Source organism: Pithys albifrons, chromosome 25, assembly GCF_047495875.1.
Source record: "Pithys albifrons albifrons isolate INPA30051 chromosome 25, PitAlb_v1, whole genome shotgun sequence".
In the NCBI taxonomy this organism is placed as follows: domain Eukaryota; kingdom Metazoa; phylum Chordata; class Aves; order Passeriformes; family Thamnophilidae; genus Pithys; species Pithys albifrons.
The window spans coordinates 1,291,259-1,317,504 of record NC_092482.1 but is presented as its reverse complement, the minus strand read 5'-3'; the positions used below and the strand labels follow the sequence as shown (position 1 = coordinate 1,317,504).

Genomic DNA, 26,246 nt, shown 5'->3' with positions numbered 1-26,246 from the left:
CCTGTGCCCGCTGGTGGGGGGTGAGCTCTTCTTCCCTCAACCTGCTGCTATTTTTACTCTCTCTGCGGGAGGATTCTCTGCTGCACAGATCGGCAGCCCCCGCGGCACCACGGCACGGGCACGGGGACGGGCACGGCACAGGTGCCCACGGCGCCCGTACGGGGCTGTCCCGGTGAGGAGCGGGGCCACGTGTGCCACACGTGTGCCTGGAAGGTGCCCCCCTGCTTTGCAGGCCCGGTGTGGCACCCCCCGTGCCACGCTGCAGGTGCCACCCGCGGGTGCTGGGTGCGTGGGCGCGGGCGCGGGCGGCGCGTGCCGATCCCGGGGGGCTGCGGGTGCCGGCGCTGCCGCAGCGCAGAGAGGGGAGGGGGCCCGGCCACCCCCTCACACGGCGTCTTCGTGGGTGGGAGAAGCAGGAACAGCAGCGGGATGGAGCCCGGGAACCTGTTGCCATAACGACCCAGGTCCCGGGATAGGGATGGTGCTCGGAGCCTGGCACGGGGACACCCGGCATGGGGACACCTGGCACAGGGCCAGTCTGGGCACAGGGTGACCGAGGGACCCCCTGCCCTGTCCCCAGAGCTTGGCCTTCATGGGGACACCGGGCCCTGCTGCTGCCCAGCCCTGGGATGTCCCCAGGTGGGCACTGTGCTGTGCCACAGGGACAAGTTTGTCACCCAGAGGCAAATTTTGTCACCCAGAGCTGGATTTTGTCACACAGAAGTGAGATTTGTCACCCAGAGCTGGGTTTTGCCATCCAGGGCTGAGATTTGCCACCCAGAGCTGAGATTTTCCACCCAGAGCTGAGATTTGTCCCCCAGAGCTGAGATTTGCCTCCCAGAGCCAAGATTTGACCCCCAGAGCTGAGATTTGCCCCCCAGAGCTGAGATTTGCCCCCTAGAGCTGAGATTTGCCTCCCAGAGCTGAGATTTGTCCCCCAGAGCCGAGATTTGCCCCCCAGAGCCAAGATTTGACCCCCAGAGCTGAGATTTGCCCCCCAGAGCTGAGATTTGTCCCCCAGAGCCGAGCTTTGCCTCCCAGAGCTGAGATTTGCCCCCCAGAGCTGAGATTAGCCCCCCAGAGCCGGGCTTTGCCCCCCAGAGCCGAGCTTTGCCTCCCGGAGCCGAGCCTGGCCGTGTTTTGCCGAGCTGTGCCGCGTGGTGCCGGGCGGGCGGGAGGCTGGTCCATGGCTCGGTGCCACTCGGGTAAATATTTTGCTGGAGCGGTGGCTGCTGGCCCGCGGCCACCGCAGCCGTTGGAGCACCGGGAGATCCGGGGGACGGAGCCAGTTCTCAGCTCCCCCTTCCTCGTTCCTGCTCACGGGCGTTTCCATCGGCGCTGCCCCAGGACGTCCCAGGAGGGGACGAGCCACCGCTCCGGCTCCTGGTGGCACTGCTGTCCCCTGCACGGGGACGCCCTGGCTGTGCCCCCTCAGTGCGATGCCCTTGACACCCGGGCCCCTGTAGGGAAAGTGCAGCACCGGTGCCAAGCAGTGCCCTGGGGGCTGAGCCCCCACTTCCCCGGGGGAAACATCTGCGTTTCATGGAATTTTCTGTGGGGAAAATCCCAGAGAAAGAGGAAAGAGCCGGGGCAGGTGGGCACGGCCTGGGTGAGGACACAGCCCCCCACCTCCAGCATCCCGGGGGCTGGACTGGAGAGGAGGGGACACCCTTCCCAGGTGATGGGATGTTCGGGGGTCCCCAGTCCCCGCGGATGTCCCCTGGCCGCGTCCCCGGAGTGGTGTCCCTGTCCCATGCAGCGCAGAGCAGCCCGGGGGGAGTGGCTTCCGTTGCCCACCCAAGGGTGGGAGCGGCAGGACCCCTGTCCCCTGCCCACCCCCGCCCGGGGGGGAGAACGGGGCACAAGGGACAGGGACTCGCGTGGAGAAGCCCGACCCTGTCCCATCCCAACCGGCCACAGCAGTGGGGGGCCCGCACGGCAGGGAAGGGGTTAAGGACCCCCCACAGGTTGGCTGAACCCCCTGGGGGGCTCCCCAAAGCCTCATTACCGCGGCCTCAGCCCCCCTGCCCGGGGAGGGGGGATGAATAATTCAGCGCCTGGTAGGAAGACGTGTCCTCCCTCCCTCTCCTTCCTCCTCCTCCTCCTCCTCCTCACCGGCTCTGCCTTCCCCACCTCCCGCCACTCTCATTCCTCGCCGTACCGAGCCCCGGGTGCCACCGAACTCCGCTGGGCACCGGTGGCAGAGACCCCCCCGTCTTCGGTGACCCCCGGCCAAGGCCATGGACCCCAAAGAACGCAAGAAGATCCAGTTCTCGGTGCCGGCCCCCCCCAGTCAGCTGGACCCCCGCGCCGTCGAGCTGGTGAGTGGGCAAAGTGGGGTGCGGGGACCCCCGGAATAACCGGGGGGGGGACGCACGGAAGAGCCCCGGGGTGCTGGAGTGGGGCGGGGAGGGACGGGGACAGGGGGACGCGATGGGGACAGGAGGGACAGGAGGGAGCGGATGGGACAAGGGGGGTTCGAGGGGACAGGAAGGGGGGGATAGCAGGACGAGGGGGATTGGAGGGGACAGGGGAGGGGACAGAAGCGACGGGAGGGGCGGAATGGGACGGGAAGAGCAGGACAAGCGGGATCGGGGGGAACAGAGGGGATGGGAGTGACAAGAGTAGACGTGGGAGCTGTTTTGGGACAGATGGGATGGGACGAGGGGGAGGTGGGAGGGGACTGAGGGGAGGGAGGGGATGGAACTGGGGAGGAGGACGAGGAGGATCAGAGGGGACAGAGGAGACAGGAGGGAGGAGATGGTACCGGCAGAGCAGGACAAGGGGAATCAGAGCGGGCAGGGCATGGGACGGGACGGACGGCAGGACTGGACTGCATGGGACAGGAGCGAAAAGGTTGGATGGAGGGGACAGGATGAGGACAAGGACGGGATGGAGGGGACAGGATGAGGACAGGGACGGGATGGAGGGGACAGGGCACGCTGGGGATGATGCACCCACCCCCGCTGGTTATGCCTGATCAGAGGGGACATTCCCGGCACTCGCCGGACTCAGGGATCTCCCCGGAGGGTCCCGGCTGGACCTGGCGCTCTCGTGGGGCCGGGAGGGACAGGGGACACCTGCCCCAGTCCCACACGCACACTCACACACGTGCACACGCGTGTCCCTGGGGTGCAGGGCAGGGGACAGGGGTGTCACAGGTGTCCCCAGCCCGTGACACCCCGCTGTGCCTCAGATCCGCCGGCGGAGGCCCACGCCGGCCATGCTCTTCCAGCTCTCTGAACACTCGTCCCCAGGTGAGCAGGACACGGGTGGGACACGGGGCAGGGGTGGCTTGTGGTGTCCTGCATGTTATGGGATGTCCTGGAGGGGACATGGTGGCAGAGTGGAATGGGATGTCCGGGATGGGACATGGTGGTGGGGAGGGGACAGAATGCCACATACTGATCAGGGTGGTGGGTGGCAGGGTGGGACACGGTGGCAGGTCCCTGGGGGACAGGGTAACCCCTGGAGCAGAGGTCGGGGGGGTGGGTAGGGTCCTGCCTGGCACTGCTGGGTACTGGCAGCCCCCCTCACACTCGCCCCTCTCTCCTCGGTGCTGCCAACCCAGAGGATGAGAACCTGCCCTACCAGGTGAGTGGGCACCAGGACCCCCCAGTACAGCCCCGCTCCCCTGTCCTGTGTCCCCCGGGGGATTATCGGGGCCCAGCTCTGGCGCCTGGCGCTTATCGGCTCCCTCCCGGCACTGGCACACGGCGCCGGGGACGGGGACACGGGCACGGGGACACAGGACGGGGACAAGGAGCCGAGCCAGGCTGGGGGGTTTGGCTGCAGAGCAAACGGCCTTGTGACCATCACGGGGTCCCCAATGCCATGTCCCCATGGAGGGGTCTGTATCTCGGTGTCCCCAGTGCCACATCCCCATGACAGGGCTCCCCGGATGGGGTCCCCAGTGCCACATTCCCATGGTGGGGTTCCCAGTGCCACATCCCCATGGCAGGGTTCCCCGGGTGGGGTCCCCAGTGCCACATCCCCATGGTGGGGTCCCCAATGCCACATCCCCATGGTGGGGTCCCCAGTGCCCCATCCCCATGGCAGGGCCCCCCGGATGGGGTCCCCAGTGCCACATCCCCATGGTGGGGTCCCCAGTGCCACATCCCCATGGCAGGGTCCCCATGGTGGGGTCCCCAGTGCCTCATCCCCATGACAGGGTTCCCCGGGTGGGGTCCCCAGTGCCCCATCCCCATGGCAGGGCCCCCCGGATGGGGTCCCCAGTGCCACATCCCCATGGTGGGGTCCCCAGTGCCCCATCCCCATGGCAGGGCCCCCCGGATGGGGTCCCCAGTGCCACATCCCCCCAGGGGGACCCTCCATCGCCCTGCCGGGGGGTGCCTGGCTGCCCCGGGGCCGCGGTGACCCCCGGGGAGGGGGGACACAGCAGGACCCCCCCCGCCGACGCCGCTCCCCCCGCAGCGCTCCTCGGGCGAGGGCTGCCTGCTCAAACCAAAGAGGACCAACCCGTGTGCCTACACCCCACCCTCGCTCAAAGGTACCGCCCGGGAGGGGAGAAAGGGGGCTGGGGCCCCTCTGGCAGGGAGCCCCCAGTGCTCCCAGTGCTCCCAGTGCCCGGTGACACCGGCGTGCCCACAGCGGTGCAGCGCATCGTGCAGTCCCACCTGGAGGAGAGCGGCTTGGGAGGCGGGGACAGCTCCGACGGGGAGCCCGATGAGGGGGACCACGGCTGCGACCCCGACAGCGGCCTCGAGTCTGGTGAGAGGGGCAGGGGCACATGGGAATGGGGGTGCCAGAGTCCAGGGGACATGGGGATGGGGGTCCTGGAGCCCAGGGGATACGGGGATGGGGGGACCAGAGCCCTGGGGATACGGGGATGGGGGTCCTGGAGCCCAGGGGACATGGGGGTGGGGATGCAGGAGCCTGGGGGACACAGGGACATGGAGACAGGGATTCTGGAACCCAGAAGATGGGAGAATGTGGGGCTGATGCTGCTGGAATCCATGGGAGAGGGGAACACGGGGATTGTGGGGCTGTGGGGCTGGGACTGCCAGACCTCGGGGAACATGGGGACACAGAGACAGGGATGCCAGAGCCCAGGGGACATGGGGATGGGGGTCCTGGATTCCTGGGGACACAGAGACGGGGATACCAGAGCCCAGGGGACATGGGGATGGGGGTACCAGAGCCCAGGGGACATGGGGACAGCATTTGTGGAGCCTGGGGACACGTGGAGGCAGGGACAGGGCTGCTGGATCAGAGAGCGGGGCCACCAACCCCTGCTGCCCCCGGGGACAGGCGGGAGTCCGGGGGAGGGACACAGACCGGCTGCCCGTCCCTGCTGCCCACTCGCCCGGTGACGGGGCCACACGTCCTCCCGCCGGCCCCTGTCCCTGTCCTCCCGCCGGTCCGTGTCCCTGTCCCCCGCCGGCCCCTGTCCTTGTCCCCCCGCCGGTCTGTGTCCCTGTCCCCCCGCCGGTCCGTGTCCCTGTCCCCCCGCCAGCCCCTGTCCCTGTCCCCCCGCCGGTCCCTGTCCCTGTCCCCCCGCGGAGCCGTGTCCCTGTCCCCCCGCCGGGCCGTGTCCCTGTTCCCCCGCCGGGCCGTGTCCCTGTCCCCCCGCCAGCCCCTGTCCCTGTCCCCCGCCGGTCCGTGTCCCTGTCCCCCGCCGGGCCGGGTGACGCCAGCAGGACCCCCGGCGTTGGCTGACGCGGCTCCGGCCGTGTCCCGGTGCCGGCCGTGCCCACCCCCGGCCCGGCCTCATCCACCCCCGCCCGGGCAGCCCCGGGGAGCCAGGGCAGAGCCGAGAGGAGCTACTTCCCCGCCGGGCTGAAGGCGCACAAGCGGAAAGGTAACGGGGTGGGGACAGCGGGAGGGACGGGGACAGCGGGAGGGATGGGGACAGTGGGAGGGATGGGGACAGTGGGAGGGACGGGGACAGCGGGGGAACAGGGATGGGGACAGTGGGGGGACAGGGATGGGGACAGTGGGGGGACAGGGATGGGGACGGCGAGGGGATGGGGACGATGTCGGGAGAGGAATGGCAGGAGAATCGGGATGATGAGGGGACAGGGATGGAAGGAGATTTGGGATGGTGGCAGGACAGGGGTGGTGGATGGGTGAGGGTGGTGGGAGGGCAGGGATGGGGATGACAAGGATGGAGACGGTGGGAAGATGGGGACAGCAGGAGGGACAGGGGCGGCAGAGGACGGGGATGGGAGAGGATGGGGATGGCAGAGGATGGGGATGGCAGAGGATGGGGATGGCAGAGGATAGGGATGGCAGAGGGACTGGGATGGCAGAGGATGGGGATGGCAGAGGATGGGGATGGCAGAGGGATGGCACAGGCACCACGAGGGGCTGTGGCTGCCCACCCACCCACCCAACCCGCTGCATCCCCTCGCCCGGGTGGTGCCAGGTGGGCACCAGGGCTCAGGGTCCTGTCCCGCCCCGCGCTGCAGAGGAGTCCCCTGGGTCAGGGCTCCCTGGGGCCACCCTTTGGGCCACCAGGGCCACCCTCCTGGCCACCAGGGCCACCCTCCCGACCCCTCACAGGCGGGCAGAAAGTTTCCTTCGCCGGCGGCATCGACGAGCGCGAGGAGGACCTGAAGTCTCTGACGGTGTCCGAGATCCCCGAGGACCCCGAGGGTGACGAGGGCGACGAGGAGGAGCCGGACGGTGGCACTGGGGGTACGTGGGGTGTCCCCCCGCAGCGTCCCCCGCGGGTGTCCCCTGCTGTGACCCCCCCGTTTGTCCCCAGAGCGGCGACACGTGGGCTTCACCGAGGTGCCCCCGCGCCCCATCGGCACCGAGCGCCACTCGCCCACCTTCCCGCTGGGCACCAGTTAGCCGGCACCGGGACACCGGCACACCGGGACACCGGGACAGCGGGCACCGCCCCCCCGGCCCCCCGGCCTGCCCGCCCCCTCCGGCCTCAGCAGCTTCGCCTGTGCTCCCCCCGGCCGCCCCCCGCCCGCTGCCTGCGCTTCGTCTGCCGTGTGCCGCGCCGTGCCGTGCCATGCCGGGCCAAACTGGGCCAAACTGGGCCATGCCGGGCCATGCCAGGCCCCCCCTCGCCCCCTCCCCACTGGGCTCGTGCCCCCCACCCCGGCTGCCAGGGCAGGGGCTGGGGTGGGACCCCCGGGGGCTGGCGGGGTGTGTGCCCCCCAGCCCGGCCCCTGCCCACCCCTGTGCCCACCGAGCAGAGCCCCCGCCCGCAATAAAGGCTGTACAGAGGATGGAGCTGCTCTGGGGGTCTGGCCATGGGGGTCCTGAGCCCTGTCTGGGGGGATCCTGAGCCTTTGTGTGGGGGTCCTGAGCCCTGTCTGGGGGGATCCTGAGCCTTTGTGTGGGGGTCCTGAGCCCTGTCTGGGGGGGTCCTGACCCTTCTGTCTGGGGGGGTCCTGACCCTTTGTGTGGGGGGCTCTGACCCCCATTGTGGGGTGGTTCTGACCCCCATGTTTGGGGGCTTCTGATCCCTATTGGGAGGTTTCTGGCCCCCATTAAGGGGGGATTCTGACCCCCCACTGGGGTGACAGCCCAGGGTGTGGGGCAGGGGATGGGGGCGGTTCTGGGAACAGGGGGCCTGAGAAGGGAGATGAGGGGCGGGGTCAAGCACTCCATGGACATCCCCCAACCCCAAATGGTCCCTCCCAGCCCCATGGACACCCCCCCTCATGCCGGGAATGGTCCTTCCCTCACCCCATTGATCCCCCTTCTTTAGGAATGGTCTCTCCCATTCCCATAGATTTTCCCCTTGCAGGAAAATGGTCCCTCCCAGCCCCACTGAACCCCCTTTCCCAGTGTCAATGGTCTCTCCCAGCCCCACTGAAACCCCCTTCCACAGTGAATGGTCTCTCCCAGCCCCACTGGTCTCTTCCAGCCCCACTGATTCCCCCTTTCCTGGTCACTGGTCTCTCTCAGCCCCACTGATCCCCCCTCTCCAGGTCAATGGTCTCTCCCAGCCCCACTGATCCCCCCTCTCCTGGTCAATGGTCCCTCCCAGCCCCACTGATCCCCCCTCTCCAGGTCAATGGTCCCTCCCAGCCCCACTGATCCCCCCTCTCCTGGCCCCACTGGTCCCTCCGAGACCCACTGATCCCCCCTCTCCAGGTCAATGGTCTCTCCCAGCCCCACTGATCCCCCCTCTCCTGGTCAATGGTCCCTCCCAGTCCCACTGATCCCCCCTCTCCTGGTCAATGGTCCCTCCCAGCCCCACTGATCCCCCCTCTCCTGGTCAATGGTCCCTCCCAGCCCCACTGATCCCCCCTCTCCTGGTCAATGGTCCCTCCCAGCCCCACTGATCCCCCCTCTCCAGGTCAATGGTCCCTCCCAGCCCCACTGATCCCCCCTCTCCTGGTCAATGGTCCCTCCGAGACCCACTGATCCCCCCTCTCCAGGTCAATGGTCTCTCCCAGCCCCACTGATCCCCCCTCTCCTGGTCAATGGTCCCTCCCAGTCCCACTGATCCCCCCTCTCCTGGTCAATGGTCCCTCCCAGCCCCACTGATCCCCCCTCTCCTGGTCAATGGTCCCTCCCAGCCCCACTGATCCCCCCTCTCCTGGTCAATGGTCCCTCCCAGCCCCACTGATCCCCCCTCTCCAGGTCAATGGTCTCTCCCAGCCTCACTGCCCCCCCCCCCCCCCCCCGATGGTCTCTCCCGTCCCCCCCCCCGCGGCCGCCAATGGTCTGTGCCGGCCCGTTCTGGCTCCGCCGTTTCCTTTCCGGGTCGGAGGTGGCGGCGGGGCCGGAAGCGGCTGCCGGACCGGCACCGGCACCGGGAGGTACCGGCGGGGTCTGGGCGGGCCCGGGGGCTCCTGGGGGGGCTCAGACACTGCCCGGGCTGTGCGGGGGTCTCGGTGCTGCCGCGGGCCCGGGAGCGCGGCCGCCGGCGGGGCGTGCGGGGTGGGGAGCGGTGAGCGGAGCCTCGGGGCTGTGCCGGGGACAGGAGGGGCCTGGGGGGAGTTTGGTGTGCGGGGGGTGGTGACACTGGACTGGGAGTGTTTGGGAGTGGTGACACCGCTCTGGGGGTGTTTGGGGGCGGTGACAAAGGACTAGGGGGGTTTCGGTGTCCTGGGGGGGGTTTGGGTGGTGACACTGAATGTTTTGGGGGCTCTGGCACCGGGGGGGGGAAGTTTGGTGTCCTGGGGGGGGGGTTTGGTGTCCTGGGGGGGGGGTTTGGTGTCCTGGGGGGGGGGTTTGGTGTCCTGGGGGGGGGGGGTGTTTGGTGTCCTGGGGGGGGGGGGGGGTTTGGTGTCCTGGCGGGGGGGGGGGGTTTGGTGTCCTGGGAGGGGGGGGGGTTTGGTGTCCTGGCGGGGGGGGTTGGTGTCCTGGGGGGGGGGTTTGGTGTCCTGGGGGTGCTTTTGGTGTCCTGGGGGGGGGGGGGGTGTCCTGGGGGGATTTGCTGCCTGTCGGTGCTGGGTATTGGGTTGGGGTCTCACCCTCCACTCTCCCTCCTTGTCCCCCCTGGGATTCTCTGGGATCACCCCCAGTCCCCTCTCACCTCCCCATCCCCAAACCAGGAGGTTTCTCAATCAAAATCCCTTCCTCAGAGCCCCCAAATCCCCTTTTCTGAGGCAGAGGGAGTTCCCCCCCTGGCTGGAATGGGATCGTGGGATCCCTCAGGCTGGAAAAGCCTCCAGGGCCACCCAGCCCCAGCCTGACCCTTGTCACCACCACGGCCCCCAGTGCCACACCTGGATGGTTTGGGAGTGTGTCCAAAAGGAGCTTAAACCCCTTTGGGAGGGCTGGGATTGGAGCTGCACCCCTGGCTCTGTGTCCCGATATCCCCATGTCCCGATATCCCCACGCCCTGTCGCCGTGTCCTGCCTTATCCCGACACCCCTCCTGCCCCCCCAGCAGGCCGGGGTCGGGTCCCTGGAGCTCAGCGGGTGGTTTTAAAGCGCTGCGAAGGTTGTGGGGAGGTGCCCGAGTGCGAAGCGCTGCCGGGGGCAGGGCCAGCCATTATTTATTCATGTCCTGAACTTTTGTCACTTCCAGCCGGGCCTGGAGCGGCTGATGGGAGGTGACAGCGCTGGCAGCTCCTCCCGGAGCGGGGCTGGCAGGGACTGACAGGATTCCAGCTTTGTTCCCTCTCCAGCCCCGCAGCTCCCGGGATGGGACCCGAATTAGCCCCAAATCAGCTCCAAATTAGCCCCAAATCAGCTCCAAATTAGCCCCGAATCGCCCCAAGTCAGCCCCAAATTAGCCCCAAATTAGCCCCAAATCGCCCCAAGTCAGCTCCAAATTAGCCCCAAATAGCTCCAAATTAGCCCCAAATTAGCCCCAAATCGTCCCAAATCGTCCCAAATTAGCCCCAAATTAGCCCCAAAGTAGCTCCAAAGTAGCTCCAAAGTAGCTCCAAATCAGCTCCAAATTAGCCCCAAATCGCCCCAAATCGCCCCAAATGAGCCCCAAATCGGTCCCAAATTAGCCCCGAATTGCCCCAAATGTGGCTGTGCTCGGCCCTCCCAGGCACTCCAGTGTCCGGGGGGGGGGTCGCAGCCCCTCGTGCCCCATGGATTGCCCCTTCCCAAAGCTCTGGGCACAGCACTGGGGCTTTTCCCCCCGGGTATTGCAGCCTCCTGATTGGCACAACTGGGGCCTGCCCTGGGCAAAGCTCGCTGGGATCCCGGCGGGCACAGCAGTGCCAGGGAGGAGCTCACACCACAGAGAGTGTGGGGAGGTGTTTTTGGGAGGCCCAACGTCCCTGAGGAGGAGGAGGAGGAGGAGGAGGATGCAGGAGGGAGGGGCGGTGTGGGGGTGACTCGGAGGTGGCTCTGACAGATCCCCGGCCCGACCTGTTCTGGCATCCTCGTTCCGTGTTTGTGTCCCGTGTCACACTCGGGCTCCACAGGGGCCTCCTTGTGCTGCTCTGACGGAGAGGAAACATCCCAATACAATGCTTGGCACGGCCTCAGGAAAACAGGCTCCCAATTCCAGCCCCTCTCTCGTGCCAGGATCGTGTGTGCCCAGCACTGCCAGCCCTGGGCTGGCACACGGAGCAGCCCCTTCCCTGCGCCCTCCCTGCTGCCCTGCCCGGCCCAGCTGGGCATCACACCCTCTGTGCCACTCCTGGGGGGCATCACACCCTGTCTGACATTCCTGGGGGGGTATCACACCCTCTGTGCCACTTCTGGGGGGGTATCACACCCTGCCTGCCACTCCTGGGGGGCATCACACCCTGCCTGCCACTCCTGGGGGGGCATCACACCCTCTGTGCCACTCCTGGGGGGCATCACACCCTCTGTGCCACTCCTGGGGGGCATCACACCCTCTGTGCCACTCCTGGGGGGCATCACACCCTCTGTGCCACTCCTGGGGGGCATCACACCCTCTGTGCCACTCCTGGGGGGGCATCACACCCTGCCTGCCACTCCTGGGGGGATATCACACCCTGTGTGCCACTCCTGGGGGGCATCACACCCTCTGTGCCACTCTTGGTGGGACCAGGGGCCTGTCCTGTCTGTGCAGGGTGGGATCTGTTCCCTCAGCCCCCCAGGCTTTGCCTTCCCTGCACTGAGCTGGATCTGGGATCTGCTCCCAAAACATCCCAAGGCCCCTTTTCCTGCTGCCACAAAATCCTTGTGGGTTTGGGGCCCCTTTTCCTGCTCTCACTGCCTTCCCATGGCGTTTGCAGCCCCTTTTCCTCCTGCTGTGGTTTGTCCTTGGGGTTTGGGGTCCCTTTTCCTGCTGTCACAGCATCTCCATGGAATCTGCAGCCCTTTTCCTGTTTCCATGGCACCTTCATGGGATCTGTGGCCCCTTTTCCTTCTCCCATGGCATCTCTGTGGGGTTGGGGTCTCCTTTGCTGCTGCCACAGCATTAAAGGCCATCCAGTTCCACCCCTCCCACTATCCCAGGGTGCTCCAACCTGGCCTTGGACACTCGCAGGGATGGAGCAGCTTCTCTGGGCAACCTGTGCCAGGGCCTCACAGGGAGGAATTTATTCCCAATGTCTGATTTGTCCATGGGATTCTTTGCCCTTGGAGGGTGGCAGGAGGGCTGTCCCGGGCCTGAGTGTCCCCTGTCCCCCCGCAGGTGACGCTGCCGCGGCCGATGCTCCCGGTGCCGATCCCGGAGGATGAACAAGCCCACGGACCTGCAGCAGGACCTGGACCGCAGCCTGCCGGCCATCGCCTCCATCAGCTCCTCCCTCTCCCAGAGCCAGGGCTTCTCCCCGTACTTCTTCTCCCCGGAGAAGAGGAAGGTCATCTCGGATGTGAGGAGAACCTTCTGCCTCTTCGTCACCTTCGACCTGCTCTTCATCTCCCTGCTCTGGATCATCGAGTTGAACGTAAGGCGGGAGGAGGAGGAGGAGGCAAACCCGGGAATCTTTGCCCTGTTCAAACCCGGCTCTCTCACTGAATTGCTCAGTCCCAGCACTCCTGGGACAAATCTTTGTTTGCTCTTCCCAGCGCTGGCCAAGGAGCCGCCGCTCTTTGTGTAAACTGAAGTGCCGCTGGTTTCCTGCCCCGGGCGCTGTCGGGGCTGCCCAGAGTCGTTAACAGTGTCCTTGTGACTCTGTTGGGTTGTAACCCAAGCCAGGGCTCCTGGAACCACCAGGCTGAGCCAGACTTCTCTCCTGCTCCCCTGGCCTTAAGCAGAGCCGCTCCCTGTGTCGTTGTTCTCCCAGAGGAGGATCCTCGAGGGGCTTTGGTCCCGAAATACTCTGCTAATCTCAGCTCTGGAAAGCTGGAGGTGCTGCTGCACCTCCCCAGGGACTGCTGAGGGAACACGAGGGGTTTGGTCTCCTCTGACTGCCACAAACTGCTGCGTTTGCTCCGTGTCGCAACAAATGCGGAAATCCAGTTTATTTGCCTCAGTCCCACCCGGTCCAAGTCCCTCCCTGGGCTATATTTTGTTTTTATTTTCCCCGGACTGGACCTGACTGGTTTCAGGCACTCCGTGTCCTGCCCTGGAGCAGATGATCAGATAGACCCTGAGCTCTGGCCTTGGTTTAGCAGCGCTGGATCCTGGGCTCACTCACAGCTCTTATCTCTGCCCTTCTTATCTCCGGGTGTCTGCACTTAACAGATTGTCCTGGCAGCAGCTCCTCACCCTGCCCAGAGCCCCAGGAGCCCCCTGCCCTTCACCCCTTAGGAAAAACCCCCTCCCAGCCAGCATTCCAGCCGTGCCACTGCTGTCCTGCACGCCCACTTTGGACCCAGTTTGGACCCCAGCCTCCTGCTCTTGTCCCAGTTCTCCCAGGGCGAGGAGCTGCCTCCAACCAGCACTTCCAGCCCCGGGGAGATAATCCTGGCTCGGTCACCAGGGTGATGCTGAGCGTGGGTCGTGCAGGTAGCCATTAATGAGTGACTAACTGCTGATATTTGGGCCCCGAGCCGAGAAGCTGCATATTTAAAGCTCTTAGAGCAGCTTATTTGCCTGGTTATGAAGAGCAACGATTTGATACCATGACTAATGTGCACTTTTTTTTTTTTCCTATTTTATCCAACGGTTTCTTTCTCTCTGAGATAAGCAAATTGCTGAGCAAATTGCCCCTCGTTAAGAGCAAACTGTAATTCTGCAGAGACAAAGAGATGCCTCGGGTCGTTTGTCTGCTTTGTCCACAGCCTTTGTTTGAACTGAAAACACCCCCCAAAGACCATCACCCAAAGCTTTCCGGGTGTCCCTTCCCTCCTGGAGTGTCTCTTCCCTCCTGGAGCACCCCCTGGAGTCGTGGTGTGGGAAGAGGCTCTTGGTGGCCCAGCTGAGTCCCGTGGCCACAGACCAGCTGAAGGACCAGCCCAGCACTGCTTTGCCCCCCTCTTTTTGCCCTCTCTCCCTGGATTTTAAGCCCCAGCCCTGGCCCAGAGGGATCCCTTCCCAGTGACTCCTCTCCTGCCCTTGGAGGGTGCCAGGACACCTCCTGCCAAGGGCTGGCCCGAGATCCACCACTTTGCTCCTCCCTAAGGGAGCAGGGCTGGTCCCAGCTACCTCAGCCATCCCCTCCTTCCCAACCAGCCATCCCAGGCTCCCGGGATTTGTGGTGTCCAAGGGCTGTCAGACCCCAGATTATCTTGGGATGAGGCAGGATGTGAGCTTTGTCCATGAATCCTAGAGAGTGTTTTGGCCTCTTTCAGGCTTCCTTTGTGCCCGTGGCTGGGCATCCTCCTGCCCTTCCTCTTCCCCCTTTGCCAGCACGTTTGAACCTGCTGGTTCCCTCCTTCCTTCAGATCTCCTGGAGTGTTGCTGGGAGCAGTGGCTGGGAAGGAGGGAGAAGGGACCCCTCGGTGCTTGGCATGAGGAGGATCCCTAAACCCCCCCAGGTCCTGAGTGACCCCCAGAGCCCTGGCAGGGAGATGTTCTGGGTGCCACAGAAGCATTTTCCTGTGGTTTCCCCTTTTTTCCCACATCTCCTCCCATTCCTCTGAGGTCTGTCACCTGCAGGCAGCAGGTTCCACTGGGAGGTGCCATCCAGGGCCTTCAGGGGCCGGTGGCACTGGCTGTGCTGAGCCATGGGAGGTGTTTAATGTCCCTGCCTGCCCAACCCACCCTCCTGGGTGTGAATCCCAGGGGGAACGTGCCCTGGGATCCATCCCAGTCTGTGCTGGGCAGCCTTTATATTCCAGGGGGATGTGCCCTGGGATCCAGCCTGGTCTGTGCTGGGCAGCCTGGGCTGTGCTGGACAGCCTTTATATTCCAGGGGAATGTGCCCTGGGATCCATCCCAGTCTGTGCTGGGCAGCCTTTATATTCCAGAGGGAATGTGCCCTGGGATCCATCCCAGTCTGTGCTGGGCAGCCTTTATATTCCAGAGGGAATGTGCCCTGGGATCCAGCCTGGGCTGTGCTGGGCAGCCTTTATATTCCAGAGGGAATGTGCCCTGGGATCCTCCCTGGGCTGTGCTGGGCAGCCTTTATATTCCAGGGGGATGTGCCCTGGGATCCATCCCAGTCTGTGCTGGGCAGCCTTTATATTCCAGAGGGAATGTGCCCTGGGATCCAGCCTGGGCTGTGCTGGCAGCACTGGCATTCCATGAGCATCCCCTGCCCTGGCCATACTCTGGGAACTGTTCCCTGAGTTTCCTGTCAGTGCACTCAGCATCTTCCTGCTCTTCCCTGTCTCCCCTCAGACCAAGGATGGCATCCAGCAGAACCTGAGGGAGGAAATCATCAATTACAATTTCAAGACCTCCTTCTTTGACATATTTGTGAGTATCTCAGCCTCCTGCAGGCCTCGGTGGGCACAGGGAGGGGCTGGCCTTGACTCCAGGCCGGTCACAGCCCATCCTGGTGCAGCCTTGACCTGTCCTGTCCCTCAGGAGCTGCCCCTGCCCCTGTCCCAGCAGCTGGCAGAGGGGCAGGGGCAGTGACTGGTGCCCCTGGGGGTGTGTTTGTGCAGCTCCTGGCCCTGTTTCGCTTCCTGGTGCTGCTCTTGGGCTACGCCGTCGTCCGCCTGCGCCACTGGTGGGTCATCGCGGTAAGAGCCACTTTGGCCTTCCCTGGGTTCATTTTCCCTCCCTCCCTGGGCTTCCCAGGGCTCTGAGCCACTCCATTTGTGTTTCAGGTCACTACACTGGTCTCCAGTGCCTTCCTGATTGTGAAGGTCATCCTCTCCGAGGTTGGTTTCCCTGCTGCCTTTGGGATTTCTCAGTGCTGGGTTTTTTCCCCCAGTTTGGGTAATTCCCTGTGGTTTCTCCCACAGCTTCTGACCAAAGGAGCTTTTGGCTATTTGCTGCCCATCGTCTCGTTTGTCATTGCTTGGCTGGAGACCTGGTTCCTGGATTTTAAAGTGCTCACTCAGGAAGCAGAAGAGGAGCGATGTGAGTGTCCTGCTCCTCTCTGGGGCAGGTTGGGTGAAAGCACCAGGCCTGGGGTTGCTGTTGCTTTGGCAGCACCTTGGTCTGACATTTCTGGAGAAGGGATCTCCAGGCTGGCTGGGATGGGAAGTGCCTGACTCAGTCCTGTCATGGTGTACAAGTCCCTTCAGGGTAAGAAAATACCAGATTATAAAAAGCATCTTTTAATTGAGGGGAGAAAAGTGTGCCAGATTCCCCAGTGTCTGGGAGAAGGTGTTTGGACGCAGTGAGGCAAATGCCAGGCAGAGTGTTGGGCTCCCTGTCCCTGATCTCTGTGTTTGGATGTGGCTGGAGACCTTTCCAGAGGGATTGCTGCAGTCCCAGACACGTTACGGGGCACGCTGTGAGTTATGGGGTGTGAAATTTCACAGCCTGTGGTCGCTGAGGTCACACTGAGCAGAGACTGAGCCTGACCTAATGCTTTACACATCACCCTGTAACTTCCAGGTCCTTCTAAGGAGCAGGTGCTGGGCCTGGGCTGGAGTAGCTGCCCATTCCTGCAGCAGCACAAGGAGCTTGTCCCTCTTCCAGGCGTCACTGGCTGGAAGTGGCACTAAATTGGGGGGTTTGGTCAGGCTGGGCTGGATCAGAAGTGCTCTGAGTGACTGGAAAGCACCAGAGGATGTTTGGGTCTTGCAAGGAGGCTTTAAGATGAAAAATGATCAAGTGTTTAATGCCTCTATTGGATTAGGCTCAGGTTCCAAATTGCTTCCAGGGGAAGCTCTTATTTAATTAGATGCTTAATCGCCTTTGGATTATTTGACAGGCAGAAGAGCCCATTGATCTCCAGGCAGATAAAACATCTCAGACAAAAGATGAGGCTACAGGAGCTGCAAAGCTCATGGGCTGGCTGGGAAAAGACAGAGAAATGTGGGAAACAAGTGGCTGGGAGGGAGTTTGGGCAGGGCTGGGCACCCCTGAGGGCAGTGCCAGGTGTGTCAGTCCCTGTGCTCTGTCCCCCAGGGTTCCTGGGCAGGGCTGGGCACCCCTGAGGGCAGTGCCAGGTGTGTCAGTCCCTGTGCTCTGTCCCCCAGGGTTCCTGGGCAGGGCTGGGGGCAGTGCCAGGTGTGTCAGTCCCTGTGCTCTGCCCCCAGGGTTCCTGGGCAGGGCTGGGGGCAGTGCCAGGTGTGTCAGTCCCTGTGCTCTGTCCCCCAGGGTTCCTGGGCAGGGCTGGGGGCAGTGCCAGGTGTGTCAGTCCCTGTGCTCTGCCCCCAGGGTTCCTGGCAGCCCAGGCTGCAGCCTCACGGCCCCTGCTCTACCCCCGGGCCCTCTCTGAGGGGCAGTTCTACTCCCCACCCGAGTCCTTTGCGGGTAAGTCCTGCTGTTCCCTTCCCAGCTCCTCCTCCCATGGCATTCCTCACCTCTATCACCCCTTCGCTGAGCTCTGTCTCGTTATCCCAACCCCTGGCAGAGCCTCCAAGAACTGGCACTGCCAAGCAGGGCCCCCTGTCCTCACCCTGCACCTGTCCCTGGGCAGGGCTGGCACTGCCACGCTGTCCCTGTGCCACCTTTCTGTCGGAGCCACCTCAGCCCCACGTGCCTGGATCCAGCTCCGTGGGAAACTGAAGCCTTGTGTGGGCTTGGGATTAAATCCTCTGAGCTGCCTACTTGGAAAAGGCTGCCTGGGGATGAGGGCACAGTGTGGGTGGGCACAGGCAGGGGAGGAACAGGGCTGGCAGCACGTCCCTGCCCTGGGATACTGCCCTGGGACACCAAGTGTGCCAGCACCAGGGAATTCCTGGATCTGGGGTGGGGAGATGTCACCTGGAGCTGTTGTCCTGGTGTAGGTGACATCCAGAGTGAGCTCAGTCACCCTCACTGACAGCCCTTCCCTTGGGATAAGGGACAGGGATTGAACACTGTCCCCCACAAGAAGGTCAGGGGGAGGTTGTACCAGTGGGATCTTCATTAACTGTGAGTTAATTGCGTGTTTCCCGTAGGGTCAGACAACGAGTCGGATGAGGAAGGAACAGGGAGGAAGGCCTTGACAGCTCAGGTAAACTGAGGCAGCCCAGCTTGAGGCTGGCACTGTCCCTGTCCCTCTCCAGGCTGAGCTGGGGCTGTGGGAATCTCCTCAATCCTGTGGCCCCACCGGAGGTGCTGCCCCCCATTCCACACCCCTCTGCCCTGGGGACTGGTGGCTGAGCCCCTCGTGTGCACCCCAGGAGGGCTCCTCTGAGCCCCCCAGTGTTATCCCACTCCCCCAGGGCTGTGTGCTCTTCCTGCACCATCCCACAGGGATGTGTCCTGGCTCTGTCCCTGCCTGTCCCCCTTCCATCCCTGTTTTTGGGTCACATACCAGGACAGGCATCACCTCACTGTCCCCACGACTTTCAGGGTGGCCCTTCCCCTCCCCAGACCCTGACTGGGCACAGACTTTGTGCCCTTTTCCAGTAGTCCTGCTGCCATTCAGCCCTGGCTGTGGCTCCTCCAGGAGGGAAGCTGCACATCCCAGAGCCCTTTGCCTGCTGGAAACCCTCACACTGAGGCAGGAGCCCCAGCTGGTGTGTGGATCCACGCCAGGGCGGGGAGCGTGACTTGGAGCTCCAAAATGAGGCCTCTGTGACCCAAATTAAGAGATTCCTGATCCCCCTTCCCTCTGCCAGCCCAGGGAGGGGGGGAGCAGCCTCACACACCCCCTCAGGCTTCCTGCACGCCCAGCTCATGAATCCTCTCTCCTTTCCCAGGAAAAGGAGTACATCCGACAAGGCAAGGAGGCCATGGAGGTTGTGGACCAAATCCTCGCCCAGGAGGAGAACTGGAAGTTCGAGAAAAACAATGCAAGTGTGGTGTGACCCCTCCCAGCTGGCAGAGGGCACGGATGGCTTAGCAAAAACCAGGGCAAACGAGGCTTTGGAAACCTCCTTGTGCCATGAAAAATTAACAAGCGTTACAATTACCTGATTGAATTAGGAATCTCTTCCAGTTCGGTTAAATGTAAAATCCCCTCTTATTTAATTAGACGTTTAATTGCCTTGCAGTTTGACAGGAGAGAGCCTGTCCCTCCTCCCTGTGGCCAGTGGGTGGGCAGAGGGCTCACCTTTGGGATGAGCACAGGAATGCTGCTCCCACAGCTCCAGCTCGGCCCTCGCTCCATGGAAAGGTGCCTTTGAGGCTGCTGGGGGGGCTCAAACTGGAGTCTTGGCCCACGTGGGAGCAGGAGAGTGTGGGGCACAGACTGCTCCTCCCACCCCCAAACCCACTGGTGTCCCCCTTCTCCCCAGTGCAGGGACCTGGAGTGTAAATCTGGGATGTGTCTCTGCTCACCCCAGAGTTTCCTGGGGTTCCCAGAGTGGGGAGAAAGAGGAGGTGCCTCTGCCCCCCAAACCCAACCGTGTTTTCCAGGGTGGAAACACAACTGGGGGGGTGTGAGCCCTGCAAAGTGCTGTCTCATCTGGTGTTTCAAATTCCCCTGTCAAGTGATCCTTTGTCTGATGCCAAACTAGCTGGGCAGATTGTTTTCTTTTTCCAAAGGGGGATGGATTTAAATAGACTAATCAGAGTTTAACACAGGGCTAACGATGAAAGGTTTTCCTCTGCCCATCCCCAGCCCCTCTGGGAGGCTCTTCCCTGGCGTAGGTAACGCTGGCACCAAACCCTCCCCTACCCTGGTGCTACAAAGAGAATTTGACCTTGACGTGGGGTTTGCAGGCTGGCACAGGGTGGATTCTTTTTCTGTCTCATCCCTGCTGCCTCTCTGGATATTGTTTGTTGGTGGAAGTTTGGGCATGGCCAGCTGAAATTTGCAGTTTCCATGCCTGGTGTGGGGACAGGGGACATTGGAGGGGTCCCTCAGGGTGACAGGAGCCTCATTGTTCTGCCAAACTTCACCCCAAACAGAAGCAATTCCTTCTACTTACATAAATGCATCTTTCTTGTCTCTTGCACAGGACTTTGGTGATGTTGTTTACACTTTTGAAATCCCTTTCCACGGCAAGACCTTTATTTTAAAGGTAAGAACCTTCCTGGATGAATTCCTTGGTCAGTCTGGCACAGGCAAAGGGCCACAGCTCGGCTTTCAGGGCAGGTCAGGCTGCAGAACACACTCCCTGTGCTTGAGACAGATGAACTGCACCAGGGAATCTCTCCAGGAAAGCCCCTTGGCCAGCAGACAAACTCCCCAGTAAACATCCCAGGCCCCAGACTCTGCTGGGAGAATTGGGAGCAGGTGACTGCAAGACTCGCTTCCAACCCCAGCATCTCGGACTAATCTGACCAAGGAGGCTAATTGGAACTAATTGCCAGCAAGACCAGGGCTGAGCAGGCGTCTGCTGCTGCCTGGCACGGGGCAGAGCTGCTTGGAAGTGCCTGTCTCTGTGCCCTCTCCCAGGCTGGAGAGCCTTGGCTGGGAACCATCCTCTAATGAAGCGTCGGCGCTGCCGTGGCTTCTCTTTGTTCCAGTGCATATGTTGCCTTGCTGGCAGGAGCTGCCAGTGGAGCAGCTCTGTGTGTGGAGCAGCTCAGGAAAAGCTGGATGGACCCACTTTGCTGTGTTAACTGTTTGCCTCCAAAGATCCCTGGTCCCGTGGGGATGGGGTGGGATGGATGGTGGTGGCAGGATGGATGGCTTGAGGAGTCAGCAATGTGGTTTCCCCAAGCAATGGTGCACAGGGAGCTGCTGGGAGAGGGGTGAAGGGTGGGAGGGGAGGCAAACAGGCAGACTCTTGCCCTCACACCTGCACAGAGCTCGGTGCTCCCAGTCCTGAGCTCTGTGTGTCCCCTGACCCCACGTGTGCCCTGGGAGCACTGGGACACGGGTGACACGTGTGGCTTTGCGTGTACAAGAGCCAGGCCACCCCCACCACTCCCCTCTGGTATGATCCCACTTGTCCTTTGTGTTTCTTAAAAACAATCTTCCCCAAGGGGAGCAGAGGCACTGGCTGACTGCTCTGGCTGTGTCCTCAGGCTTTCCTGCAGTGCTCTCCTGAAATGGTTTACCAGGAGGTGATTCTCCAGCCGGAGAAGATGATCCTGTGGAACAGAACGGTGGCAGCGTGCCAGGTGAGCGTGCTGGACAAAGATGGCTTAATCACAGGAGCTCCTTGGAGCGGAGAGCTGGAGCTTCCCAGCCCAGCACAGGCTGCTGGCAGTGCCCAGGCCGTGCTGGAGCCGAGCTGGGTCCCAGTCACTGAGGCGTTAAATCTCCGCCACTCATCCGAGCGCTCCGCGGCAGCCGCTGCCTGAGCCCGGCCAAGAGCCCGTGAGGTGGGCAGGGAGAGGGGCCAAGGCTGAGCCAAGCCTGCCTGTGCTCAGTGGAGGGTCTGCAGAGCTGGAGGTGACACCTGTGCCCCCCCAAAAACTCAGGAGACAAACCTGCCACACACCACCAGCGAGCTCATCCCCCTCAGCTGCCAAGGGCCCTGTGGGTGCTCTGATGCCAGTGCTGGTTTGGGGAAGGGTCTGTATCCCTTGGCTTTTGGAGACACAACCTGAGCAAATCTGCCTTGTTTTATTTATTCCCCTCCCCAGATCCTGCAGCGGATCGAGGACAACACGATCGTCTCGTACGACGTGGCGGCCGGGGCTGCAGGAGGGGTGGTGTCCCCAAGGTCAGTTCAGCCCCCTCTGTCCACACTGAGCCCCCAAACACCCCCCAAAACACAGGGTGAGCCCTCTGAGGGCACTGGGAGTGCCTGGACTGGCTGGGAGCTCCAGTGTCACCATGGTATAACCCTCCCAAGGGCGAGCAGCCCCTGAAGTTTCCTCCAGACATTCCTGGCAGGATTCTCAGAGCTCCAAACCCCAGGCAGTGGCTCAGTCGGGCTCCCACATATCAGTGCCGGCTGTGCTTTGTGCCTGTGTTGACACAGCCCTGCCACAGCCTTTCCCAGCAGTCCAGGGAGCAGGATCTGCTCCTTCCACATGCTGTGTGTGTGTTCCAAGCAGGCAGTGCCCTTTCTTTGCTCAGGGATTTCGTGAACGTGCGTCGGATCGAGAGGAGGAGGGACAGGTACGTTTCCTCAGGGATATCGACCACGCACAGCCTGAAGCCTCCACTCTCCAAGTACGTCAGGTAAGAGGCAGAAGCTGCTTTTCTGAGCTGGGATCACTCCTTTCAAGTGAAGCTTTAGGGCAAAGAGCCACTCGACTGCAAACCCTGCTGCCTTCCTGGCAGGGTTTGCAGGAAGCCGAGCTATTTGTGGAGCTAAACCTTCCTTCCCTTGCTCATCTCCCTTTGTTCAAGAAACTCTCTGTGCTGTCAGTGTTGCTGGGGCGTTTCCCAGCTCAGGGGAGTGGAGGTGCCGAGCAGTAACAGCACCAACCCCATCCCAGTCCACATCCTGTTTATGCAGCAGTTAATTCCCAAGCTGGAGTTTCAGAGGGGCAGTCAACAGCTGGCTGTGGCTCCAGCCTCTCACACGCCTCTTGCTCCTTGTAAGCCGAATTTAAGACGTGGAGAGAAGGTCCTGTGGGTGGAAGAAGGATGGACCAGCTGCCAGAATCTCAGCAGGGCTTTGGCCTGCTCTGTTCTGAAGGGACAGGCTGGTGCTGGATCCTGGCAGGCTTGGGCTCAGCAGACAAGGACTCCTTGTTCCTGCCGGGGTCCAGCTGTGCCACCACGCGCTCCGGCCTCGCTTTTCCTAATAATCTGGTTAAAGTAATTGCCACTTTATCTTGGAGCTGCCTCACTCTGTTTAAGAGCTGGGGACTTCAGGGCCTGGAAAAATCCTTTACCAAATGTACCCAGCAAAAATAGCATGTTCTGAGGAGGGAAGGGGAATCTGTGTTTGGGCTGTGTGTGTGCACAGCTCCCGTCTCTGGGATGGATCAGATGGTGCCAGGAAGGATCTGGGGTGATGGGATCCTTGACCTGAGCCTCTCCTGAGCACACAGGGCTTCCCTGGGCCCTCGTGGTTGTGCCTGCCTGGGAAACCTTCCCGTGGGGAAGTGCTGGCACCATCCAGAGGCAGAGCTGCTGCTCTGGCACCACCACTGCCAAGGCACCTGCAGGAAACCTGCCCTGCCGTGCTGGCTCGTGCACCTGGAGCCAAGGAACACCTTCCTGGGCTCTGCACACCTGCTCCTGCCCCGCCAGGCTCCCTGCCACGGGATCCGTGCGGGGTGTCCTGGAGCAGAGCAGAATTCCAGCCAGCCCTGGCTCTGGCTGATCCTCCTGGCTCTGCTCCACAGGGGGGAGAATGGACCCGGAGGATTCATCGTCCTGAAGTGTCCCAGCAACCCCAGGGTCTGCACCTTCGTCTGGATTCTCAACACGGATCTGAAGGTAAAGCCGGTGCCTCGTCCCTGCACGGCTCCCCCTGGGCTCCGGCACCCCAAGGCCCTGCTCCTGGATCCTGGATCCCGGATCCCAGCACCCACACAAGTGGTTCCTTATCAAACACTGCCCTGAAGGGTCTCAGATGTGGCAGGTGGAGGTTAAACTACCCAAAATCCCCCTCCTTTCCACAGTAGGAGGTGGGGAAGCTCTTCCTTGCCTGGAAAATCTCATTTGGGGGTCTCAGCTCTGCATGCAGGACAATGGGGAGAGGAGGCTTTAGCCAGTTTGGGGACCAGAAACAGTTGGCCTTGGGAATTGTGCCTGGCTGCTCCCAGGAACACTCCAAAGGGACAATTCCCTGCTCCCAGGAGCTCTCCAAAGGGCAATTCCTGCTCCCAGGAGCACTCCAAAGGGACGATTCTCTGCTCCCACATTCCCCAGTACAATTGCATCCACCCCCAGGGGAACAAGGTGACCCGGGTCCGGGGCTATTTGTGGAGCCGCTGGTGTCCTTGCCGGTGTCCCGGACAGAAGGCACCCCGGGAGGGATCGGGATAGGGATCGGGATCAGGATGGGGATGGGGATTGGGGATGGGGCGGATGCGGGAGCAGAGCCGGCTCCGCTCCTTCCCCCGCGCGAGGCTGACGTGGGAACGGCGCTGCCGCAGCGGCACAAAGGCTCCATTCATCGCTGTGCTGCAGCGCTGCGGCCCCCAACCCTCCCTCCCTCCCTCCCTCCCACGGCCCTCACCCCTCCCCTCCCCTCCTCCAGAGCCCAGCGGCTCCTGCCTTGCCAAAGGCTTTGGGAAGCTCTGCCGAGTGGGGCAGTGCCCTCCCGCCCCCCACGTTGTGCCAGGGATGTGTTTTGTCCTTCATGGATCTGGCCCTGATGCCTGTAACGGGTTTGGGGGGTAACAAACCCCTTTGATGGGGCTCAGAGAGAGAAAGAGGCTCCTTGTGCTTCCTGGGCCGGAGCCGCCTCCGCGGTGGAAGGAATTCCGGAGCGGCCGAGCTATTAATAACCCCCAACTGCTCCCAGCGCCTTCCCGAGGGGCTCTGCCAGTGCCCAGACCCCCTCTGGAGCTCCTCGCTGTTTCCTCTGGCCCTGGAGGGTATTTATAGCCTGTGGCTCATCCCTTCCTGCTCCGGGGGGAGGATTCCGCACGTGTGTGTGTGTTTGGGTCGCAGCTCCTGTCGGGAGGTGACTGAAATGGCCCCTGGAGCTGTGACCTCACACTCTCCTGCCCTTTAATCCCAGAGAAAACCCTCTCCAGGGAAAAACCTGTGCCGAACCCCCCCAGTCTGAGGGGAGGGGGTGCCCTGTGCCTGCCCCACCCTCAGGATAGTTGGCTGCTCATCCCTCCGTGCCCGGGACCCCCAGAGCAGCTCCCTCCCCCCACAGAGACTGGGATTAGTATTTTTCCCTGGATCTCCCAGCTCGGAGCTGGGGCCGAGGTGGGTGGGGGTGAGTCGTGCAGGGCTTTTTTAGGGAAATCAAACCACGTTGCAGTTCCTCCCCCAGATCAGAGCTCTGTGAGAGCCGCAGCTCCGCACCGTGGTGGTGCTGCATCCCTGGGACCCCTGGAGCCCCCAGCCCCAATCCATGGCTCTGTGGGCCTGTCCCTGGGATGGGATGGGATGGGATGGGATGGGATGAGATGGGATGGGATGGGGGCAGCCCCCAGCTCCAAACCTTTCTCATGTCTCCGTGTCCTTGTTCCTGGAACCCTCTGGGACGGGATGAGGGCAGCCCCCAGCCCCAGACCTCCATGTGGGGCAGTGCCCAGCCCCATTCTCTCTCACAGCCCCCTCTCCTGTCCCTGCAGGGTCGCCTGCCCCGGTACCTGATCCACCAGAGCTTGGCTGCCACCATGTTCGAGTTCGCCTTCCACCTGCGCCAGCGCGTGGCCGAGCTCTGCTCCAAGCCCTGAGGACATTCCACTGCCCTCTCTGCTCTGGAGGAGGGGAACAGGACCCTGCACCCCACCAGGGACAGGACTCCCCCCTGTGACCAGCCTAGGGGGGCTGAGCTCCTCCTTCCACCACGGTGCCCCCTGACTGGGGCCCTGGAACCAGTGACTGTTACGTGCCAAACGCCCACCCTGCCCTTCTCTGGGGCTGGCCTGGGCCCCCCTGCCCCATGTAAGGATTGGGGGCTCATCTGTGACCCCCCCAGATTCCTGTCACTGGGCCCCAATTCCATGAGGAAGAGGGGATGGAGGTGGAGGCCACGGTGGAGTGAGGACACAGCTGAGCCCTGTGCCAGTCTCTGCCCCCCTAAATTCAGGGTGAAGGCACAGCCTGTGCACCCCACACCCCCTGTGCCCCCCGGGGCTGTGCCCCCCACCCCGGGGCAGTGCTGGGGGCAGGCTGAGCCCCCTCCTCCCTTCCCAAAGCCGCAGCTCCCTGTGAGCCAGCGCGGGATTTGCCTTAAGCAGAGACTGATCCTCTGGGGGCGGGGGGCGCGGGGGCGGCTGCGGTGCCTCTACCTGAGAGCTCCGTGTGCTGCTCTAAAAACAGCGGCACGCGGGGGCTGCGCTGCGGGGGGGGCACCCGGAGCCCCCCCAGGGCCTGGGGATCGGCCCCCACCCTCCTGCCAGGGGGAATTAAAGCCTTGCACTGTTTGCAGCTCCTTGTCACCCTCGTGCCCTTCGTCACCCGCGGGAGTCGCAGCCCTGTCGCCCCAGGTGTGGGGCTGGGGGCACCCCGAAGCCCCCCGGGCATGAAGGGTGGGGTCTGCACTGCCTTGGCCTCTGGCTGTGGGTGTCACTGCTTCTCCTGGGTGGCACTGGCCCTGGGTGTCACTGCTCCTCCTGGGTGTCTCTGCTCCTGGGTGTCTCTGCTCCTGGGTGTCTCTGCTCCTGGGTGTCACTGCTCCTTCTGGGTGTCACTGCTCCTCCTGGGTGTCTCTGCTCCTGGGTGTCACTGCTCCTTCTGGGTGTCACTGCTCCTTCTGGGTGTCACTGGCCCTGGGTGTCACTGCTCCTGGGTGTCACTGGCCCTCCTGGGTGTCACTGCTCATGGGTGTCACTGTTCCTGGGTGGCACTGTCCCCCACCCCGTGGTGGCACCGGCAGCTCCATGGACATGGAGCCTCCATGTCGGCACCACTTGCCCCCAGTGCCCCCCAGCCCTTGGTTCTTCCCTGGCATGGGACCCCCATGGCCAGGGGTGGTCTGGGTGGGGCTGCAGCCCCATGTCCCCCTGTCACCAGCCCTGGGCCACTGGCACCCAACAGGCACCTACCTATTGGCCCT

General features: G+C 63.0%; 2 protein-coding genes across 3 annotated transcripts; both read left to right on the top strand.

Moving 5' to 3' along the window:
• Positions 1-1,076: 1,076 nt before the first annotated feature.
• On the top strand, positions 1,077-7,201 carry PPP1R1B (protein phosphatase 1 regulatory inhibitor subunit 1B). Of its 2 annotated transcripts, none has more exons than XM_071577416.1 (8): positions 1,077-2,321; positions 3,197-3,257; positions 3,572-3,594; positions 4,435-4,510; positions 4,612-4,731; positions 5,753-5,821; positions 6,526-6,660; positions 6,731-7,201. In XM_071577416.1, exons 1-8 carry the CDS (start codon positions 2,241-2,243, stop codon positions 6,817-6,819), a joined length of 654 nt encoding a protein of 217 aa, XP_071433517.1. In that variant the 5' UTR covers positions 1,077-2,240; the 3' UTR covers positions 6,820-7,201. The 2 variants fall into 2 exon arrangements, with proteins under 2 accessions (XP_071433517.1, XP_071433516.1); XM_071577415.1 differs by lacking the exon at positions 1,077-2,321 and adding an exon at positions 2,717-2,856.
• A 1,466-nt stretch (positions 7,202-8,667) lies between these two features.
• STARD3 (StAR related lipid transfer domain containing 3) lies at positions 8,668-25,612 on the top strand. The gene is made up of 15 exons (XM_071577542.1): positions 8,668-8,753; positions 12,010-12,265; positions 15,046-15,123; positions 15,315-15,392; positions 15,480-15,533; positions 15,618-15,735; positions 16,987-17,082; positions 17,712-17,767; positions 18,459-18,551; positions 19,662-19,724; positions 20,677-20,772; positions 21,241-21,320; positions 21,680-21,784; positions 22,903-22,996; positions 24,817-25,612. The coding sequence occupies exons 2-15, from the start codon at positions 12,053-12,055 to the stop codon at positions 24,919-24,921; spliced, it is 1,329 nt and encodes a 442-aa protein (XP_071433643.1). The 5' UTR covers positions 8,668-8,753; positions 12,010-12,052; the 3' UTR covers positions 24,922-25,612.
• Positions 25,613-26,246: the final 634 nt, after the last annotated feature.

What these genes read in the sequence shown, in the direction of transcription:
- PPP1R1B (XM_071577415.1), top strand. Translation starts at nt 2,761, where the DNA reads ATGGTACCGGCAGAGCAGGACAAGGGGAATCAGAGCGGGCAGGGCATG. An exon ending in CATGGGACAGGAGCGAAAAG is followed by an intron (nt 2,857 to 3,196) that starts GTTGGATGGAGG and finishes GCTGTGCCTCAG; the next exon opens with ATCCGCCGGCGGAGGCCCAC. An exon ending in GCCGGACGGTGGCACTGGGG is followed by an intron (nt 6,661 to 6,730) that starts GTACGTGGGGTG and finishes GTTTGTCCCCAG; the next exon opens with AGCGGCGACACGTGGGCTTC.
- STARD3 (XM_071577542.1), top strand. Translation starts at nt 12,053, where the DNA reads ATGAACAAGCCCACGGACCTGCAGCAGGACCTGGACCGCAGCCTGCCG. An exon ending in GGAAGCAGAAGAGGAGCGAT is followed by an intron (nt 15,736 to 16,986) that starts GTGAGTGTCCTG and finishes CTCTGCCCCCAG; the next exon opens with GGTTCCTGGCAGCCCAGGCT. An exon ending in GGAAGGCCTTGACAGCTCAG is followed by an intron (nt 17,768 to 18,458) that starts GTAAACTGAGGC and finishes CTCCTTTCCCAG; the next exon opens with GAAAAGGAGTACATCCGACA.